Source organism: Merops nubicus, unplaced genomic scaffold (assembly GCF_000691845.1).
Source record: "Merops nubicus isolate BGI_N331 unplaced genomic scaffold, ASM69184v1 scaffold384, whole genome shotgun sequence".
NCBI lineage: Eukaryota > Metazoa > Chordata > Aves > Coraciiformes > Meropidae > Merops > Merops nubicus.
Genome location: NW_008603331.1, coordinates 14,818 through 37,219, shown reverse-complemented (window position 1 = coordinate 37,219; position 22,402 = coordinate 14,818). Strand labels below are relative to the sequence as shown.

Genomic DNA, 22,402 nt, shown 5'->3' with positions numbered 1-22,402 from the left:
AGAGCAAGACTTCACTTTTAAGTCAGGTTGAGTAAGTAATTGGACATCAAGCTACTTATATTTTGAAATCCTATCTGAGAGATAATAAATAACCAAGTTTCATTTGTTGAAATAATGGCCTGCATGTTGAAACAGTGTTCACACATATGAACAAAACACATCTTAAAACTGTATTAAATTAATAATTCAACTCACAAAAACTCCCAAAACAAACGGCTTAGTAAGGGAACTGTCACAAGCTATGAAACTTGATAGAAGAGATTAAGATAAAGCTCAGTGTCCAAATCACTATGATATTCCAGTATACTATGGTAGCTGTTTCATCAGCACATAGTATTAAGATAGTATATTAAGATCCATTATGTTATTGGACCACATTTTTATTCAATCTAACAAAAGGTACAGGCCTTGTGCATCTCATTACAATTAAAATAAACAGGACGTTTGTATTCATTTAAGTTACACTGCCACCGAAAAGCTGAACATATTTCCCTTATGCTATCCTTAATCTTATAGGCCTCCAGATACAAGCCTTGGACAATTTTGCTTCATGTATTGAAATCACACTACCTGGATGAACAAACTGTCCAAGAATTCCTAATGACAATTTGGTCAGAAAAATAAGCCTAAAGGAAATTTCTACTTCAAGAGAAAAAAAGAAACCAAGGGAGATGTGGTGTAAGCCCTAATGAACAGTACATTCTTTGAGTACCTCCAATATTATGTAATATTGACATATATGAATGGTCTTCTCAGAATGTACAGAAAACCATTTCTCCTCAAACAAGACAGAGAATGTATTAAATAAGAATTTATGGGTCTCAAGTTTAGAAAGATTTCTTGTCAGTTTCTGAAAAAGGTCAGTAAATACAGATGCTAACCAGTTTTCAAATCAGGACATAAAATGTCTCAGATTATATAAAAATATACTCCAACTTCTCCGAACAGAAGTCAAAGCTAAGGCCTCACAATTCCAGTTATTAGAAATAGCATGTCCTCTTTACTAGGCCACCACTTGAAGCCAACTCTTGAGTGTTTTAAAGAGAGGATTTTATAAAAAGGTGGTTGCAATGCAGTTCTTTGTAATATGTACCCAAGTACAGACAGATTGCTTCAAAGTGTTAAGAGTTATATCAGTAAATGTTAAAGAAAATGCAACATATAAACAAAATGCAACAAACTACACTGACTGAAGTTCCTTCAAGGCCCTCATACCTAGTAAAGTTCACTACACGAATTAAACATCATAAAGTACAAATTAACAAACCACATGATTAATAAAATCTGTGCACTTTATATTAAACATCTCTAATGTGATTATAGACTGTTTACGTCCCCTGTTGCACAGAGGAAATCTTCTTCCCTTTGTATCTTGGGCAAGGGTTCTCATGTGGAATGCTGCTGTGCAAAACTGACCATTTATTTCAACAGGTTCTGCAGCATTGCTGTAGCATACGTAGGACGAGCCTGTCTGCTTTCAATTGCATTTTGGAGATACTGGATACCTCCACAGCGCTCCCAAATTTCTTCAAACTGTCTCGGCAAAATTTCAGCACCCCGCTTGCGAGTTAAGCCAGTCTCTTCAAGGTTAAGCTCACACATATCCATGTCATCTTTACCTGAAATGGTGAAAGGAAAAGGAAAAATATTTATCAAGCTTTTACATCATTCAGAAGTCCCATTAACAACGATTAGATTTCTCTCTCAAGCTTTGGGAAGCTGCAAATTTCAGCATTTCAGCCTCCTATGCTAAACAATTAGTGTTTACCAAATGGGACTGACACTAATGAAATGGTGAGTGTAGCTCACTCACTATATTTTAATCTTATTTTTAATAGGTGAGGATGTGGCATGCATGACAGCAATGCTAGTTTTTGCTGTGGGCTTTGACACTAAACAGGCAAGGATGGGTGTTGCATTTGGATTCCCCCTTTGTCTATGATTTCCCAAATTAAAGTACATGTAGAAGTACAAGATGGGACCAGTTACATCTCCAAATGATATTCCATAAGATTTGGCCACCATCAGTTTGTTCCCAAATTCTCAAATTCTGCCCAGACAAGAACCACCGACGAAGAAATGAGGATACTACTTGGGAAACCTGTATCATCAGCTTCTCCTTCAGTTGTCAACTCTGAACCTTTTCAGCATTTGATTTTTGCTTTCAATACCAACCTGCCACAAGGAGAATGGGTGCCTTGTCAGGATGAAGTTCCATCTGCCGAGCAATCCATGGCCCATCAAAATGTGCATACCACCAACCCTTCTTCTTGTTCTGGGGGTCTTTGTATTGGTCCGCAGGACGGATGAAGGGAATGCGGAAGTAGCGCTGCTGTCTGTTCATTTCAATTTCCTGTTGTCTGGCTGGTAGCTGGGTTGCCAGGTTCTGTTGAGCTATCACACACAAAAAAAAAAAAAATAAAAAAAAAACCCAACCAAACAACCAACAACAATAAAAAAAGAAAACTATATTATGACTTGCTTGATTAATCAGCAAAGTAAAGAAAAAATAATACCAAACCAAAACCCCAAAATATACCACACCTCCCACCAAAACCTGAGAGATTCTTTTTGAACAGAAACATCTCTTTGAACATGTAAAGTCTCATTAAACCTGAGAAGGACTACCATCTCATTTAATCTGCACTCTTTTAATCATTACAGCTACAACAGTGGTGAGGAAAGGCTCATATTGTACCTACATATTCTTCTATAGGTCGTTCAATGGCATCAGGTACGTTTTAGACCAAAAAAAGTGAGTAAAATAACACATTCTGCTTTAAATCATATTTAAGGTAAAACTTCCCATATAAAATTTCTTACCAACCAGAAACATTAATCAGTAACTGCTCTAATTCAGTCCACCTCTTTGTAAAACAAGGTCACAGTGCAAAGAAGCATTTTCAGTTACAAAAATACAAAGCACTACTTAAACATTTTTGACAATCAGCACAAAAGGGTGTGTGTAATACTGTTAGAAATTACTAATTTGTTAATAGAAACGTTGACAACATATACTGCTTATTAAAAAGTTCACACCAAACAACTTTCTGCCTAGATTTCTGTGTTAAACTTCAGCATTAGAACTCTCTGGTTGTTTCCTTTTTCAAACAAAATGTTTACTTCAGACCATTAAGATCAACAGACCAAACTTCTAGTAGAGTCATATTTACACAAAACCTCTTAAAGCTTCGTCTATATTTTTGGCAAACATTGCCCATGTGCAATTTTAGACTCTCACAGAGTCTCACACATTTCAGACTTTGGAGATAAACTTGCTTACAAATAACAGCAAATACTGTTTAAGAAAATTTGAATGTGAATCTATGCCACCTCTGTGAAAGAAAATCAGTATTAACAGTTCCATGTTTCAGCATAAAGGGAGTAATTAAAAGTGAATTCTTTTTTGTATATTGTTTATTAAGCAGCAAATCTCATTTTTGATCTAACATTTAATAAAATGTTAAATCAAATGACAATAATTTCTAACACTGTACTTTTACAGTTGAGAACAAGATTAACAGACTAGCAACTGCACTTTTAAATTTCTCCCACAGATAGTTTTTCTAAATGTGAAGAGTAGAATCTTAAAAAAACCACTATGTACTACACATATCATACTCCCCAATTTTTCTTCCCTGTCTACATAAACGAAAAGAAGAAAAACAAAACAGATTTTAATAGATGAATGCTACTTTTATACATCAACTCTGATAAAAGATGTATTTTACAGGGAGACAACTTTACAGTTTATGAAATATTATTACTATATTCTGAAAATAGTTTAAACATCTATTGCAGCAGTTCAGTGCTTTAGTGTTGTCAAAACACTTTTTGCACTGATTGCTAAGGCTTATTTCTACCCCTGTGCATACCTAAACCTAAGAAGAATTCTAGAGGACAGGAATGCTAAGCAGCCAATACAGCCTCTACTTTACGCAGCTATGGAATCATAGTTCTTTATCCAAAAGAAACCACCACCTGAATGTTAGTTTGTGTGCTAGGAAAATAGCTGTTAAGTCGATTCCAGAGTTGTGCTACAACAAAAACAACATGTTTGGCCAGTAAAAAATGTGAGAACAAGCACAGTATTTGGGGGTGAGGATGGAATGGGGGGGAAGGTTATTTCATTCTCCCTTCTCATGACTGCTCACATGGACACGATCTCATGAAGATAAGCAGTAAAGTACATTCATACCAAAGGAATGTATAATTGCCATCAATTCAATAACAGATTTTTTTTTTTTTAACCATTAGGTTTATTGTACATGTGTAGCAAAACACTGGATTCATGTTAGTATAGAGATCTCAAAGTGTTCCTATTCTTTAAAGCTAGGTTAGAGTAACCATCTCCCCACTTACGTGAGTTGCTCAAAAATGGTGCAAAATCTGTGAACAAATATTACATGTTGAACAAAACATAGAAGTGCTGATCCTTTATGTTATAGTTTCATTACGTCAATATTTTCACCCATGCTGATGATAGACAAATGGCAATTCTATTACAAAATAAACACACATGTTGAGCTAAATGGTTTTATTCATTTTTCACTCACTGACATATATAAAATGTCTCCTCTCCTCAAGTTTCATGGATTTCCAACTGCTTCTGTTGTCATCAGGGTTTAACTTTGGATTTGATTACCTCAATGACCTGTGCTGCCTGTTATAAACCCACAGACGCGGACACGCCAAGCACAGATTGCTGTAACAAATCTGCTAGTTAATTAACGTAGTACTTTTAATTTTTGACATTTCTGCTAGGAAAAGTTTTCCAGTCCTCTAAATTTCCAAACCTGCTTATTCCAGTAATAATATAAAAACTAGAGTTTAGCTTCTATACCGAACATATACAGTGTGACATCAGTGAAAAGATAGAAAGAAAAAACTGCATAATTCAAAGCACACATCCACTGACACCTGAAAGACTTTCAGTTTGAACATCTAAGAAATCAGAGTTCCCCCTTACTACCTTCTCAGGTGTGTGTGTGTGTATGTATATATGTATAAAACACACACACACACATATGTATATATACACATATATAAAAAAAGATATTAAATAGTATAATTATTTGCAATAGGAAGAATTACTTCTGACATTACAAGAGTCTCTAAAGTGACTGTCAGTTCAGAAGACTGTCAGTGACTGTCTTCTGAACTGCAATGTTCTAACTTGCCTTCACAAACGTGAATCCATAGTTCAAGAAAAGTACAAAAACGCAATGAAAAGCATTGAATAGAATGCTGTAAATATCTACCTAAATGGGATGAGATCATGAATATTCCAAACTTTATTTGCACAAATAAGTAAGATTTTCTGCTCTTTGATACTTCCCATCAGCAATACTGTGCATGAATATTTATTTTAACCATTTAGCTCCGGATAGAATTTTTGAGCTTGAATTCAAAGCCTCTTACCACTTTGCAGAAGTGCTTCAAACACCTTCTCCTGCTCCTTAAAACATAAGCTTTCTGCAGCACTTAAAACCACATTAGAGGGCATGGCCACAAGGACCCATTCTTTGAGAACATCTTCTCCAGGGGGCAGATTTCACTTGCCATATATCTGTACCAAAGTTGCCTGAAAAGCTCAAATTCTCCAGTAATGCTCAAACAATACATAACTCAGTAAATTAATCAAGGAGAAGGTGACACCTCTGTATAAGGACTAACACTGGGACTAAGCAGGGCCACCTGTATTTCCTGGGATCTGTATCCCCCAAGTCCCAGGACAATGCTCGAATCCCAGGCTAATGGGACTTTGGGGAGACCATCTTCTCCCCATTTTCCTTTTCCTCTGCCTCTCTCATAAGCTGTGTGGTCAGGAACACAAGAATCACAGAACCAGAAGACAGCAGGAAAGACCTGACTAAACGATTACATCCATTCACTGTGATTCTGTTAATTTCTTAAGATTCTTTCTGCAACAGATGATCACTGGACTTGGGTGGTGGGGTGTGGGGAAAAGAATAACAATCTGCTCTGGAAATATCACTCCAGTAACCAGGCACCTAATTTTCAGGTCTGTCAGTGCTAAATATGGTAACTCCTAAACCTTCTTGTTGAATTTAAAAGGCAGTCAGTTATTCTCGTTAGTGCATTGTTTTGACAATAAACACTCGTCTGTGAAATCAGCAGAATAACAGTCTAATAAGAAAGCAGGGACTATGAAAAATTCATCATCCCATAATCAAAAGCTGCAATATCTACACTTACAAAATTTCAAAAAAGTGAATGTACCCTGAAGTATCTAAGGCTGTACATCACAGTAAGTGATGTAACTGAGGAAATTATTAGCACCTCTTAAGAGTATCTTCGTCTATGTCCATATACCTATGTTTTATGAAAAGAAAAAGCATGAGGAAAAAAACCTTATCAGTAATACTTAGTTTTGTCTGGACCCCAAATGTAATACTGAATTGCATAATAGAGCAATCTTGCTTCTTGAAATCTTCCTTCCAATCATGCTCTTTATAGCACAAAAAAAAAAAACACCACCACACCATAACAACAAACACAAGCCACATGCAGTTCTCTGAAGAACAGTCACAAGTGCTGTTGCGCAGGGCTCAGTATTGGTGCCTGCTCTCTTTAATAACTTTATCAGTGATCTTGATGAAGGGGACTGAGGTCACCCTCATTGCAGACAGAACAAAGTTGGGCAGCAGTGTTGATGTCCTTGAGGGTAGAAAGGCTCTATGGAGAGATCTGGACAGGCTGGACTGAGGCCAATGGAACAAGATTCACCAAGGCCAAGCGCTGGCTCCTTCCCTTGGGTCACAACAACCCCATGCAATGCTGCAGGCTTGGGGAAGCCTGGAATGCTGCCTGGTTGAAAAGGACCTGGGGGTGTTAGTCGACAGCGGGCTGAACATGAGCCAGGAGTGTGCCCAGGTGGCCAACAAGGCCAACAGCATCCTGGCTTGTGTCAGCAACTGTGTGGCCAGCAGGACTAGGGAAGTGATTGTCTCCCTGTACTCAGCACCGGTGAGGCTACACCTCAAATACTGGGTTGAGTTTTGGGTTCCTCACTACAAGAAAGACATTGAGGTGCTGAAGTGTGTCCAAAGAAGGGCAACAAAGCTGGTAAAGGGTCTAGAGACAAGTCTTATGAGGAGTGGCTGAGAGAACTGAGGTTGTAGTAGCCTGCAGAAAAGGGGGCTCAGGGGAAACCTTATTACTCTCTACAACTACCTGGAAAGGGGATGCAGGGACGGGGAGGTCAGTTCTATGATCTTCTAATCTATCCTTAAGCATAACTCTCCGTTATGAACTATCACTAACTATTCTCAGAAAATAATATTTGTAAATACAGAGGTCAGAACTAGCAGGAACAACCTTAAAAACAGTCTCAAAAGTCTCCAAATGCAAAGCACAGTTTCACATATGGCAAACGATCTTCTTTAGTCTTAAGTAGCACAGCAATGAACATTTACCAAAAATGTCAGCAACCCCAACAGCAAATCAAGGAGTATTTTTAGCAGATGTGAGTCAGTATGAGAAAGTTTTAGGGAGAGCTATTCAGTACATGTATCTGCATCTCCTGAAAGTGTTCTACTTCCTGAAAAGTATTTACCAGTTCCAATCTTTTCCAACTACTTACCATAAATCAATAAATACTCTTTAAAGAAAGATGAATTTCCTTCAACCTAGCAAATCCAAAATTCATTCTAGAATTTTTTTTTTTTTTTTAACTCTTTTAATAGAATATTGTCACCAAAATTATTCAAAACACAGAATTATCTCTCCTCACCATAGTCTGTGACTGATTTGGGAGCACGCTGTTCTGTTTCTGCATTGCGTTTCTTGTTCTTGGATTTCCAAGCATGATACACCTTTAGCCTTCTGTGAAACTCTTCTCTGCAAGCCGCCAACAGTTCAATATCTGTCTCAAAAAGGAGGAAAGAAGAGAAAAGTGAGAAAAATCAGAAAAATTATTTACTAAATGCTTTTCTATATTAATAGGTAAATAATTTTAGATCACATTGTAACACTAATATGTTATTCTATTCTATTCTATCCTAATGAACCCTCATGATCTGCAGCAACAGGGCCTGTATTTAATGGCCCGGAAAGTCCCCTAGAGTGCTATATATCCTTTTTTTCTTTTAAAGTAATGGCAGTCCCTAAAGTGGCTGTTCTACTGAGAGATTTGGAGCAATGAAATGCTACAAATAAAATTTTCACTTGACGTTATCATAAGCCAAGTAGTACAAGAATTGATAAAATTCCACCACTGAACTTTATTTCTGCAACTGAAATTAAAGAAAATCGGCAATTTGACTGCTCAGATCTAGGCTCTTTTTCTCCTTTATTAAATATATTTTGATTTGGCTGAATCTCAGAATAATAAGAGACTGAATGATTGCAAAGCTTTTTCATTAGACACCAAAGAGCATCGAAACTGGCTTCACTAGGGCTGAACCCACAGTAGCACCATGTATTATTGCACTGCATATACAGCTGAAAGCATTGCTCCAGTCCTGCATATGCAAAACCAATGCAGACAGAGTTAGAATTTTGAGTTCATTTGGGGGTTTAAATACAATTAGAGAAAATGTTTTTTTTTCCAGTTTCTACATCCAGGGAGGAATTCTGAATTATCTTAAATCAGAAATTAACCCATTGCTTTCAGTCAGATGCAGGAAAAAAACAGTAATCTTTAATAAAGGAATAATTCTTATCTCTTGCTGTCTTCATAATGTTGGGGGAAAAGTAATTAATGTCTCAACTGTGAGCTTCCCTAATGAAGCAACATATTTTGAAAATTAAAGAATAATCTGAACATCTAAGACAAACTATTTCACGCTGTGCTTTACATAACTCATTTCGTTTTCTGTATTTAGTGACAGTAAGAAGTGAGAGCAAAAACTGTCTTGGAACACACAAATTGTAGGTAAAGCATAATCACTATGATTCCCTTTGTGGAAACACATAAAATGGAGAAAATTTAATTCAGAAACTATAACATGTATTTTATGGCCCGACCAGTTTATCATCATAATTGTATAATCAGTAAAGGAGGTAACAAAGGAAATTCTGTTTCCTCAGTATGGAAATGGATTAGTTTGCTGCTCTCTTTGGGGTAACAGAACTTTTAAAATTTAATTTGACATTCATTCATGCCTGAAAAAAATGAATGAGCAAGTTTTTATCTTCGTCATAGGAAGAAAGTAACAACTTTCATACAACTAAACCAGCTTCTTTCTCAAATCAGGAAAATAACCCAGAAACCACTTACCACAGGATGTATTTATTGTATCACGAAGCTCTGCATATTTCCACTTAGTGAGATCGTGCTTCTTAGTACCAGCAGCAGACTTTGTGGCTTGAACTGCAGGACCCCTACGATTATTTAAAAAAATATATATGTATTTTTTCACATATGAAATCAGAATTGTTACAATGGAAAGAATCTCATGATCAACACTGCAGCACGCTTATTACAATGAAAAACAGCAGCAGAGGGACTGTGTTCAAAGGCAAAGTACTGCATTATTTCCAAGACGTTCAAATGATTAAAAGAAAATGAAAGCATCTTTTACACCCAAAATCTTATAATAACCTGATTGGTTGCCTTGAGAGTAAAAGGAATTGTCATTAATAGTTAGGGCTTATGTGTGAAAACATGCATATTATCTTTATGTGTACCTCATCCCACACTGATATAGACTTTCTCAGCATTAGTCAAGATGCAGAATACAGATAACAAAGAGTGGCCATAAATATTTTTAGTCCCATTCAAAAAACAGACGAGGAAAAACATTTCTCTAAAGTAGACAAGGAAGAAAAGGTGTTTCTCTGCTGTTTAAAACTGGATTAGGAGAAAATCCTTGTCCCAGGACTACAGAAAATACTCCACGTCTTTGAAGAAAGTCTAATTTCAGAGAAAAAAATCAAATTATTTCTGTATTAGTTGTACAGAAGCTGTCTGAGAATAGCAATATTTAATGCAGGGAGGAGGGGCAAATCATCAATAAAAGACCACTCTCAGAAGAAAGGCTGACCAGTATAAAAAGACTCATGAAGAAACATTTTTCAAAGGCAAAAGGTATCTGTCATGTAGGTGGTATGCAATAAAGTCAACAGCAAATGCCAGTGAGAAATTACTACTGAAATCTCTCATCTTTAACAGTGTTTATAAGGTTATCCATGTACCAAACACTACATTTTATATATATATATATATAAACCTGAAATTTAATTTTTTTTTCTTAAAAATTACACAGATAAGAACTGGAAGAACTCCCCCTTAGGAATGGCAAACTTCCCATGGATTGTTTGGATACAAACCAAGTTCAAAACACTCCAACATTCAGTGACAATCAGAATACTTTATAAACACTAAGGAATTCAAGAACAGCCAATATGATTTTAACAACCTCTGCTAATGCCCATTACTAAGAATATGAAGCAAACTGAATTATCTTTCAGGATTTGAGAGGATTTGTTCAGAAGAAACAGGGCAAAGTACTTGATGGAATATGTCTCATTAAAAATTCATAAGACAGAAAACCAGAAGAAAGCAAGCCTTTTAATTTAAACTCTGTTCATGGAGCAATATCTTTGTGGGACCTTTACCTTATTTATGATCCAGTGAATATTATTTTAAAGTTTATGTTTTCATAAGGGTTTCATGTGATACTGTGGTTTTATGTTATTTTCCCTTTTCAGTTAATAGGTTATAAATTTTTCTGTGAAAATTTTCTCTACATAGATAGAGCAGTTTTGAAAGCAGAGATAACAAACACAACTTAAGTTTCATGAAATAAAACAATCTGTTTAACCAAAAGTTTTTAACAGCAACTGAACCAGCTCTTCACATGTAATTAAGACTACAGAATCTTACTGTTTATTGCAGCATCAGCTTAATTATGGCCTCTCATACTACTAATCTGAGTCAACACACAGCTTCCAGTTATGGTATGTGAGAAGCCTAGCAGAAAAAAATTACATCTTTGGCTTGTAATCAGTACGCAGCTGAGGGATAGGGATTTTTCCTCACCCTTAGTACTACTCATAAGCATAAAACAAATCATTAGACACTCTCCTTCAAAATACATATTTTAATATCTTATCATTGTCACACCTGTAGGACATTGAAGGATTGCTGTTAAATGTAATTTCCGCTGCCTACTGCCTAACCTTCTTGAATCTAATTTGACAAATCCTGAGGATTTTCCTTATTTAGAGCACTACCCACCACTTTAAGAGTTTGCTACATAATTTAGAGCAGCAGAACTAGGCTGTAAGACCTTTGGTTAAACTAGTAATCTTTAAGAATGCTAATCCAATTGAATGGCTTAGTTTTACCATTACAGTACTACTCTGCACTCTGCACACCACTCTTTTGTTTTCTACACTATAAGCATAACACACTGACAGCAATAAGACCATCATACTGGACAATGTCAGTATGACATTCTTCACTGTTCCATCTGGCAAAGTTATCTATCATAAATAGTATTTTCAGGCTTAAAAATAAGAATCAATCTCAATTCGAAAGTTTCTAGTGTAAGAAAAGTGAAAAATATTTAGCTAAACAAGCATACAGTAAGTATTGCATTTTTAATTCAACCAAAACACAGAGCCTCTAATTTTGCCCCAGAGTTTTGTGGGGTTTTTTTGCACACTAAGGATTGGTCACTGTCTGTTACTGGAACTATGTCAATACATGCAATACAATCCAGCCATTTAAATTCACTTGCTAACTTAATTACACACAATGCTGATCACTCCTACTCTTAAAAGACCACTGCAAGATACAAATCTAGTTAACAGCTGCATTCCTAATTATCAATACTACAACTATAAAATCCATCAATCATGTGAGACAATCATCTTCAGACTATACATACACAACACATTAGTTTGTTTAACAACAGATTCACTTTTAAAAGCAATTTCACTTCTTATGTAAGCTTCAGAAAATTAATGTCAGCAGGTTATTTCTGTCCTCAAGTTGCATAAAACTCTTTCTAACTATTCACTGATATGGAGGGAATTACACCAATTGCTTTCAACACATAATTAGTATTCTAACACAAACTAGTTACAAGACTGGTCCAGTAGAACATTCTCCTTTCCCTTTGCATTGTGCACAAAATCTTGCGTTAGCTTTCAAGAAATCTCCAAAGGGAATTTTGTTTTGTTGTCTTAAGAGAGGGTTTTAATATGCTTTTAACATGATAATTTTCAAAAATGCTTTTATTTGAAGGGAATTATAACTAGAATATTTTCTTATTAAAAGCATTAAGTACCTGCATTAAGTCTGTATTGAATCTGTAGAAATACTCATTTTAAAGATGTGAAGCCTAGTTTTCTGTTATCATTACCAGAAAGGTGAAAAGAGAAGAGAGCTGGGGGAATGTTACCAAAATTACACAAAATACCAGGGTATGTGAACAATTCTTATTCTTTTTTTATATAATAAACTAAAACAGCAGAAAATTAATTGCTGAAGAAAGGTGTTGACAAAAGAACCTGAAAGAAATAATTTACTGATCTGCTTAGCACTTAAACCCCCCCAGATTCCATTATTTTTCATTCCATAATCGATAATTTCATTTGTGATTTCTTTTTATAAAATGATTCATTTGATGTTGTCGTCTCACCTACCTAGACAATATTTCTGACATTTCTGTTGCCATTTGTTCCCTATAAGAAAATTGATAAATAGGCATAAACCAAACATATTAATTTTACAACAGCCTTTATAACTGTGAAAGTCTCTTGCCAACCAAACTGAAGCTAATTCAAGTGCACCAAAAAAAAGGATACTTATTTATAATAATTTCCACTCAGATATATATCTACACAGTCCTGATTCTGTAATCACAATAAATCACACAGGGCAGTGAAAAATGGATGGTATGTGAAAAAGGTTACAATAATTACATAACCATCTTTAAATAGATATTATTAGGTATATTAGATTATTAACTTGTTTATTAGACATAAGCAAAATATGGATATATAGTATTACAAATTGATTTAAAGTTTATAGATGCATGCTAATAAAGGTGATTACGGGGAATTAGTAAACCAGAGGACAATATCAATTTGCTTTGGATTAATAAGTTGCTTTTTTTTCTGTTAAAGCATTCAAATGGAAAAAATGCCATACGCTGTCATTTGCAGCTTTGTTCCATTGGCTCTGCAACAGAAGATATTTATGTTAGATAGACTACTTCCTAGTTACTTTTCTATTATTCTGAAGTCAGAAAAGGTGGGTCATAGTATTTACTGCTCTCTTATACCTTATGTTTGGGTTTTTTTGTTTGTTTGTTTGTTTTTGGGTTTTTTTTGTTACTGAGAAACAGGACTATAAATACCTTTTCTCCTTCACCTTTCTTATTCAGTCATGAGTGTTAAAATAATTTTTACAAGTTAAATTGAGATAATCTGGAAACATTGTAGCGGCAAAGACTTCCCCCACCCCCACCTTCCAAAATCAAAGACTTTGGTACACACTAGTGGTGTATTTTATGACTGGGTAAACATATCACGAATAATAGCAATGCTCATGTAGCTAATCTGGGAACAGAATAGACACCTTCTTCATGCAAGCTGTGAAAAGACACTACCTGTCCTACTAAAGATCCACAAGTACACATATGTAGCGTTGAATATGTTACAAATTCAAATTTACTCGGATTGTTCCAGTGCAGTGCTCAGAACAGACATACTCAGACCACCTTCCCTGAGGCTAGCTTATTTTGGTGCTATAAACCAAACTATATGCTTCAATAAGCCACGTAAATTAAAAATATTGCATTGTTGAAAACACCTATTATTTAAGTTTTTATTTGAGTGCTAAGTAGTTCTGCTAATTTACCCCTAGGTGCAGTAAATCCTTCTTTACACATGGTTTCAAATTGTGGATGAGTAATAAAATTGGAAAAAACTTGAACAGGTCCAGCATATCCAGCACAGAATAAGCACAAATTAAAATGCTGCATCTACTGCCAGAACAAACAACTGTTCTTTGACAGGAGCCAACAAGCATATTTTTCAAAGAGACTACTAATACATATGAACATTTGAACATCTACAAAAACTAATGGTGAATGCAGCAAGATATTGAGGAGAAAAGAGAGAGAGTAGAGACTACCCATTTTCAAATACAACAACATGGAAGCATCACATGTATTTTGCTCATTTTTAAGGAACAAGAGTTAGTCCAAAGCAGCACATAAAAAAAATCACTTTTCTTACTATTTTCACTCCACAGCTCGTACAGCATAATGGAAAACACCCTTTTATTCATGCCAATGTGTAAGCACAAAATGTTTACAAAATTGTGTGAAAACACTGTAGAACCAGTATATTGCACGTATCTGGCATGGAGTGAAACATGCCTTATCTTACTTACCACAGCTAAATTTAATAGAATAGGGAAATGCACATACATAACAGTCACAGCCATTTGAGTGTATCATATGGTAAAATGGAAGCCTTGAATCCAGAAGATGGCAGAATGTAATTTCCTAAGACTTCAATAAAAGTGTAATTGGTATCAGGTAAAATAACTCCTGAGAACGTTTAAATTATTAAATTACAGATTTTTTTCAAAACAATAAAGTTTTTATTTCAGAGAAGAATTCCCACAGCTTCTACCTTTAAGTTGATTGCTGCAGTTACTTAGGAAATCTATCCTTGGATTTCAATAGAAGATATTTGGGTCTGGGGAATGGTTTAGTTTGCTTTCAAATAAACCAAAACAAAATCAAAACTAAGGTGAAAATAAAAGCATTTTCTTCAATTTTTGGACATGCTTAAAATTCTTTGAAGTATACTGTAGAAAGGAAAGAATTTGCTAATGAGCTAAAAAAAAATCTCACATAAGAAGAACAGTGCTACCTTTTTTTTTCTAGTTTTACATATTATCTTGTTCAAGAAAGGATTTCCATCACTGTGTGAACTTGTTCAGACCATTCTGCACTTTACAATCACTCAGAAGAGTCTCCCTTCTCCTACCACTAGCTACACAGTGAAGAGAAACAGGCGGCCATAACTATCAGGATGGTTAGTGCACCATCCACTCCAGGACTACACAAGGAAGACGCATACCAGCTGCACCACTCATGAGCAGGAAACTCTGTGCAGATCAGAACTTCACTGACAGAAAAGTGACTGAATTCTGAGCCCTTCACATCTATTGCCTTCATACTTTCATATTTGAGAGAAATTTGCCAGGTTGAAACACTAGATTGATTTCAGGTTTACCTTCAAAGTATAGCACCAAAATCCAAACAGGGAAAGTATAAAAATGTCCAGAACACTGTCTGTGAATCACCTGGACATTTAATTGAGAAGGTTAGTCTTACCTGCAACAGTATAACTGAGGGCAAAACCTCAATAATTTTAGTGGAACTGTCCAAAAATCAGCACTGTACGGTACAAAAAGATTATCCACCTATATCATGTAAGTATAGAGTTATTACAAAAAAAGAATACATCTAGATAAAATTTGAACAACAAAGAGAACATGTCTGGGAGCTTGAAATTCCATGGGAACGCTTGGGATTTTCATACACCCCTTCTTTCAACAACAGGGTAGACTAGCACTAATGAAGTCACCAATGATGTGAACATGTTCATAGGTCCCTTTATGCAATTTGACCATCATATAATTTTTTTCTGGAACTTCTAACTTACTTCTAAGGCATCATCCTTGACATATGAAGAGCTCTTACTTTGCAGTGAATGTGGATCAGTATACCAAAGCCAAGTGCTATTTGTGACACATCAAAAAATTTACACAAAACAAAACGATTAAGACAATATTTAACTTTCAAACCCACCTATATTAAATCTATGCATGCCACTTCAAAGAACTTACCAGTCATAACACAGAAATAACTACTATTTCTGCATTCAAAGAGGGTTTCTTATTAAAAAAATCCATGCACACAAGTTGACACCATACTTCTGGAACCATCGAGTATGTACTTACCTGTACCACTGAAGAAATCCCATTCACTGCTTTGAGTCATAAAAGTCATAATTTAAATTACCTAATATGAACTCGGTGAAAGAACTGCAGTCACGTTCAAAAGCACCTACGAGATTACTGATGTAGTAAGATGCAAAATGGAGAAAGTCTTTAAGTAAAAGCAATCTATTTCTACCAAATTTCCCATGTTAATTTGAAAAACATTCCAATACGCTGACTTAAAAGGTCCATTTAATTAATACAAAAACATTAATCAATACAAAAACCAAAAAAAAAAAAAAAAGTCTTCTCAAAGGGATCAGGATAGAAAGAAGGGAAAAAAAAAAAAAAAAAAAAGAAGAAGAGAGAAATGTAACTATTTAATCCCATACCTGCGCAATCCTAAATCAGGCTGAGCCTCATCACTGATGAGTTCTGCCTCACTCTGGGCAATTCTCATGGCAAGTTCATGGTCACGACGTTCCTGCTCGAGCACTGCCTGGTGCTGAGTTTCCTCTTCTCGTTCTCTAGCTAGCTGAGCCTCAATTTCAGCCTGTTTTATAAAAACACACCTTTAACCTTATCCAATCAAAGCTAAAATGCTACATAAGCAAATAATTAGAAAAATATGCCAAGCAGTCTACTTACAGCTTTCCAAAAATGCAAAATTTAAGCAGTGGTAGCATCAGTATTTGGTCTGATCAAAGCAAAACAACACAGCTACAGACTGCATCCTAGTTTTCATAGTTCATTGTATCATTATTGTCCACTACTTTTATTACCTTTTCAAATTAGAAAGGCCAAACAATTATTCTTTATTTGAAACGCACATGAAGCTTTGTTAGCTATTATGAAAATTAGACTTCAAAGTTTTTAGACTCATTAAAACTCGTATGATACAGATACACTAACAGTACTCCTCTAACTTTCTGCACGTGGCATTACAGCACTGTGCAACAGGCATTGCGTTGCATGTAAGTCTGTGGTTCATTTTGAAATGGGTTCAAGACGAACACTGGAATCCTCTGTGGACCTGATCTGGCTTTGAATTTCAGCAAACGGTAAAATTCTAACTTACTGCAAACCAGAAGCAATCCAGATATACTGCCCCTAGAGAGCAAAACTCTAATTCCACTTCACCATCATTATTTAACAACGGGTGTTGTACACACAATAAGTAAAACCGACCACCCAATTCACAGTTCTGGAAGTCATACATGCCAAGTCTTAGCGATGTGTGTCTTGATGTCCAGAAGCCAACAAAGGAGAGAAAATTCAATTCCCAGTAATCACCATGAATTTGCACCACTAAAGCAGTGCAGCAATACCAGTGACTTTACCCTATGAATCCTATTTTAGATTAGCTGATAGTAACAACCACTAGGAGGAGAGGTAATGAGTAATTAACTCTATGTAGAACTATAGAAATACCCTACTAGATTATGTATCTGCTTTGTATCCAAATGCAGGATTTCTAAGTAAAAGTGTAAATTACATTCTACATTGTAGAAATCCGCATCTAACGAAAAAAAAAAAAAACAAAAACACCAACACCACACACAAATAAAGACAATCCCTAGAGATGCTCACAGTGATGCCAGACCAAGTTTCTAAATCTTCTGGCAACAGGCCACCTTGCTTCCTCTGTGGACAAAGTTTAATCATTTGCACTGTGCCAGAGTGGAAACTTATCCTACAAATTTCTCACAAAACACCAGGCACATCTGTTATGGTCTCCAAACACTGATTTAGACACAAGTCAAATAGCAGCTTACCCTTTTCATTTTTAACTTCTGCAAGCTGGTAATGCTTACTATTCTCATAGATGTGACAGGCCAAATAACACACGAAACATTCATTTTTCATGAAAGTTAGGCTATAATTTCTCTGTTAGTTCCACTAACTTGTTTGTCAAGAAGGAGAATGAGGTGACAGAAAAACATGCAGATGCAAGGACGATAAGCAGTGCTAGGCTAACTCCCAGGATAACAAGATACAGGAGAAAAATTCTGCTTCTGAATAATCATGGAAATGGCTTAAAAGAGTCTGTAAACATCAGTGACCATGGTCCTGCACTTACTACAATTTCCCCTACAGAGAAGCTTTTTCCCTCTGCAACCGCTCTCCTACATCACCCAATCTCCAAGACAGGAGAAAAACAAGGGTGTAGGCGCCAAACACACTTTAGAGTGAGAGTGCATGCTGGGATCAGTAAGAAGTGTTAGGAATCAAGGGGGAGCAGTGGAGAAGCAGGAGAATACAGAATACATGTATTTATTCTACATGAATGTAGCCAAAGGGGCTACTAGAGACAGCCCAGATGTGACTTCTAGTAAAGTGTGTCAAACTTGTCTGACACAGAATATCTGCAAAAACTTCAAAGGCTAAACCAGAATTCTCCAGTGTAGTGTATTTTTAATTTTAAAATAACATTGAAGACCCTTTAAAAACAAATTCACTGCTCTTCAGAAGACCTGCACATGAACTAGAAATAGGTGATCTGTCTCAGGATGCCCTAATCATGATTTTTGCCTTACATTTACTACTAAAGCAGCATTGCTGAATGACTCCGAGACACACATTTATAAAATGAAATGATTAGACCTAGTGGAGAACCTAAGATATGAAAAAGTTGACTTTTTTTTTTTTTAATTTAAGAAAAAAAACACCAAACACCACCACCACCTCCAAAAAAACCTTACGCAGCTGAAACATTAACCTGAATGCGCTTTTCTTCCTCTTCTCTCTTTTTCCTCTCTTCCTCTTCCTGTTTTCTCTTTGCCTCTATCTCAGATTTCCTATTGCAAAAGAAAAGGAGGAAATGAAAAAATGTTATTATGAAGCAAGTGAACAAGAGATAGGAAAGCATCTTCTATAAACTTGGATGGTAATCCAGAAGTCAGCACAGTCCTGATGACAGGACACTACATGCAATGTCATTAAACTTTCCAAGTCCATTTGTATTTCCAGGTGCATCATATCATTTCTTCCATACTCTATCCTGACTACACTTACCTTACAATCACTGGGAAAAGAAATGCTTTAGCACTACATAGCATACCAGGTGCAGAACCCCAGTACCTCTCTTTAAGCATACAAGTATTAAAGCCAACCTCACTAAAGTGACTTTCCTACTTTCTTCTCATTCTATAACCAGCAACTTATTCACAACTTACAGACGTCTTTCTTCTTCTTCCTTCCTTCGTTGCTGTTCTTCCTCTTCACGTCTCTTCCTTTCTTTTTCCATTTCCTCCTGGATGCGCCGTAGCCTCTCTGCTTCCTCCTCTTGCTGTTTCTTCTTTTGCAGGGCATTCAGAAGCTGCTCTGAGCTCCTAACTAGGGCATCATATTCTTTCTGTATCTGTTCCCTAGTCATTATAGTGGTCTGCAAAAAGAAATAGGAGGAATTATATTCTTTTACATTTGTACTTCACTTTTAAAATTGTATATTGAAAAAAAAACATTAAGAGAAATGAGAGTGTTGACCAGTACAACCAAATTACAGACAGGCCTCAGGGCAGGGGAGCTTGAACACATCCTTCCCTTTCCTCCTAAAATCCTGGGGATCCAATACTCTCCTCTCTCATCTAAAACCATACAAAGTAATCTCCATTTTATCACTGCAATTGAACATGTCTTCATATTTAAACCTTGCTGTTTTAAGCAACAGAAACTAATTCTTTCCACATCAAGACAAAAACTAAGGGTCTCCTGTGTGCAGTTGTGCATTTAGCTGCTATAGTGGTTATTTACAGCTCTGCCTTTTATGTCATAGCACAGAATAGGATTTTTTTTAACTATGTGTGAGCACTCAAAGGGTTGGACTGTGCTGTGAATAACTTTTTTTTAAAAGGTATTAGCAGCAAATAACAGGTTGAAAATGCTTAAAACAATAGCTTTTGCTACATATGTTTTCAAACCTCTTTGACAGATACAATTTAACTTCATTTTGCAACTCACATTGATGTATATTAATAAAACTGCAATATTGGGTGTTTGTTTACCTTTTCTAAGGGTGTATTGATAGCAATTAATAATCATATTATCTTATTTTTATTAGACAAAAAGAACGATAAGATGACAGGTTAACTCTTATCATCTTTCCAACCATGATTTTAGAAAAATCTTAATATAGTACACTACCTAAGAAAGCTATAATATTGCATGAAATAAAAATTCATCACATTAAGTTTCTTCTAACATTGATATATTAATAAATCCCAGCGTGCTTTCATTTTGCCTTTGTAGTAAGAAACGGAGAGCTAGAGATCCTGAAGCATAATCAGCAAGCTGAACTCTCTCAACTACGAAGTCTGAAAAAGCCTCTGTTGTGGTCCAGTAGCAGTGGGTACTGGGTCAGGATACTCGTGACTTTCTTTCCGCCCAACAGGACTGGAGAGGATTATAGACGGGGTCGAGACAATCACGTGGTGTTCGTCCCTCCAGGGTAGATCGAAAATAGTCCTTTGTCACGTTCAAGAATTATTATCGAGGCCAATATTCAATATGTGGGGTTTGTGGTTTATTAAAGGCTAACACTGGTTGGTGATTGAGAGTTCAAAGATTTAAAATGATCAGTTCTTCAGATGGCGCCGATAGGAAGTCCGAGGATGATGGGGTCTGTAGTTTTACATCATCAAAATGGCCGACCGAAATTCCGAGGATCTTCTGGGTAGCTGCAGCCTTCTGCCTTCTGGGTAATGTAGTGCACAGTCACAACAGCAGCTGGCAGGACTCGGCAGCTGCAGCTTCACCCCCAGCAGCCGGGGTGGGGGAGATACGGCCAGGCCGGCTCAGCTTGGGGTGTCTCAGCCCCTTTTAGCTCTGGAGAGCTCTGTACAGCTCTGTGTAGCTCCGTTTAGCTGCACTGAAACCCCAGGGGAAGGCAAAAGCTCTGCTTGCCCGGGATTGGAGAAGGGAGCTCTCTGGACTGTCCCTGTGCAAAGTCAAGATGGCGAATCCAGCCAAAAATGAAAGTAACCATTTTTATACTGCCTCTTATCAAGATGAGACTGTTCCACGAGTTTCTATAGTAGTTCTATCCCAGATCCAACGGATAGTGTTACAGGATTATTGTTTGTTGTCACAAAAGACATAATAAAATTAGCCAATAAAGAAATGCTGTTTGGCACAGCCTCTTAACTGGAATATATACCTCTTTTCTCTGTGATAAATGCATGTATATTTCATCCCTGATTAATTCAAAACATTGCTAATATGCACGTTCCAATAATAAAAACAACAAGTAAATTATTAACACTTGTCTCACAATATCAGCATGCATTTTTATTTTAAATTCTCCAGTGTCTATTTTGAAACACAGATAATAATACCAAAGTCTAGATGTATGCACCCAATTTCAGGATTCACTTCAGTTACACTCAAAATTTTAAACAGGATTTACCCAGTGCCTCTGAAAATTAAGGCCCCTATGTTAAAGTATATTTTCTCTTAAGACCAATACTTTGGCATTCTACTTTAGATTAAGTTTTTAAAAGACTCCAGTAATAAGAAACTACTTCTCTAATTATTACCATACCTTAATTTTGGTCATTGAAGCATCAATAGAATACTCCAGCTCCTTGACCTGCTTGCTTGTCTCTGCCTTCCCGTCCTTCAGAGCACTCACTACTTCATTGAATTTATCGAGTCTCTTCTTCAGCGTACGGACTTTTATCAGGCCATCAATGCTGGGGAGGAAGACAGTTTATTTGTACCTTGACCTGTTTTTACAAGATGATATTTTTAAAACCAGCACTAATCAGTCACATTAAAGAGGTGGATAGGGGAGACAAGTTATGCCTTGTGATAAAACTCACCCTCTTTTTTTTCAAATTCAGACATTACTGTATGAAGTAACTAAGCAGTGGCATCTTTTGCAAACAATAATTAAAACTGATAAGCAGATGGCAACTCCAAATGGAAAAATGCTTTTTTATTTTGAGAATTAATGTGGGTTGTTTGTTGGTTTTGTTGGGTTTGGGTTTTTTCAAAGAATAAATCATTACTATCCATGGGATGATTTTGACTGGAGTAGATAAAGGATGAGTTTCACCACTTACTCAAAGAGCAATAATGGGACTGAACCAGACAAAATTTAATACACAGCAGGGAACCCACTTGTTAGACCCACTTTTGTTAGACCCAAAAAAAAGAATCTAGGAAAACTCAGAGCTTTTTAAGAATTATTATTCAAGGCCATATATACAAGTTAAAAAGTCTGTAGAGACAGTTTTCCTAGAAAGAAATCACTGAACTAGGATTCAGGAAAACAACACACAAGAAGTAGAAACTAAGTCAAATAATTGAAGATGAGTACAGAACAGCTTAAAAATACAGAGCCGTGGTCAGAAATGTTAAGGTACAAAAATAAATACAGCCATCAAAGGATGTAAAAGAAAACATTTTGTAAGAACCCCACTATCAAAGAACAAAAAGGTGTCTTCAGAGCTTAATGATTGA

The 22,402-nt window shown here is 36.1% G+C and overlaps 1 protein-coding gene across 1 annotated transcript in view; it reads right to left on the bottom strand.

Annotated features, from left to right (window-relative positions):
• Positions 1 to 862: 862 nt before the first annotated feature.
• Positions 863 to 22,402, bottom strand: part of MYO6 (myosin VI) — a gene marked incomplete at its 5' end in the record, with an annotated part of 34,344 nt that continues 12,804 nt past the window's right edge. The window contains 10 exons of the mRNA XM_008938605.1: positions 863 to 1,619; positions 2,176 to 2,394; positions 7,757 to 7,888; positions 9,245 to 9,348; positions 12,622 to 12,660; positions 13,130 to 13,159; positions 16,333 to 16,493; positions 18,660 to 18,738; positions 19,117 to 19,325; positions 21,480 to 21,630. Coding sequence (XP_008936853.1) covers positions 1,420 to 1,619; positions 2,176 to 2,394; positions 7,757 to 7,888; positions 9,245 to 9,348; positions 12,622 to 12,660; positions 13,130 to 13,159; positions 16,333 to 16,493; positions 18,660 to 18,738; positions 19,117 to 19,325; positions 21,480 to 21,630 — 1,324 coding nt within the window. The remainder of the gene's footprint in view (positions 1,620 to 2,175; positions 2,395 to 7,756; positions 7,889 to 9,244; positions 9,349 to 12,621; positions 12,661 to 13,129; positions 13,160 to 16,332; positions 16,494 to 18,659; positions 18,739 to 19,116; positions 19,326 to 21,479; positions 21,631 to 22,402) is intronic.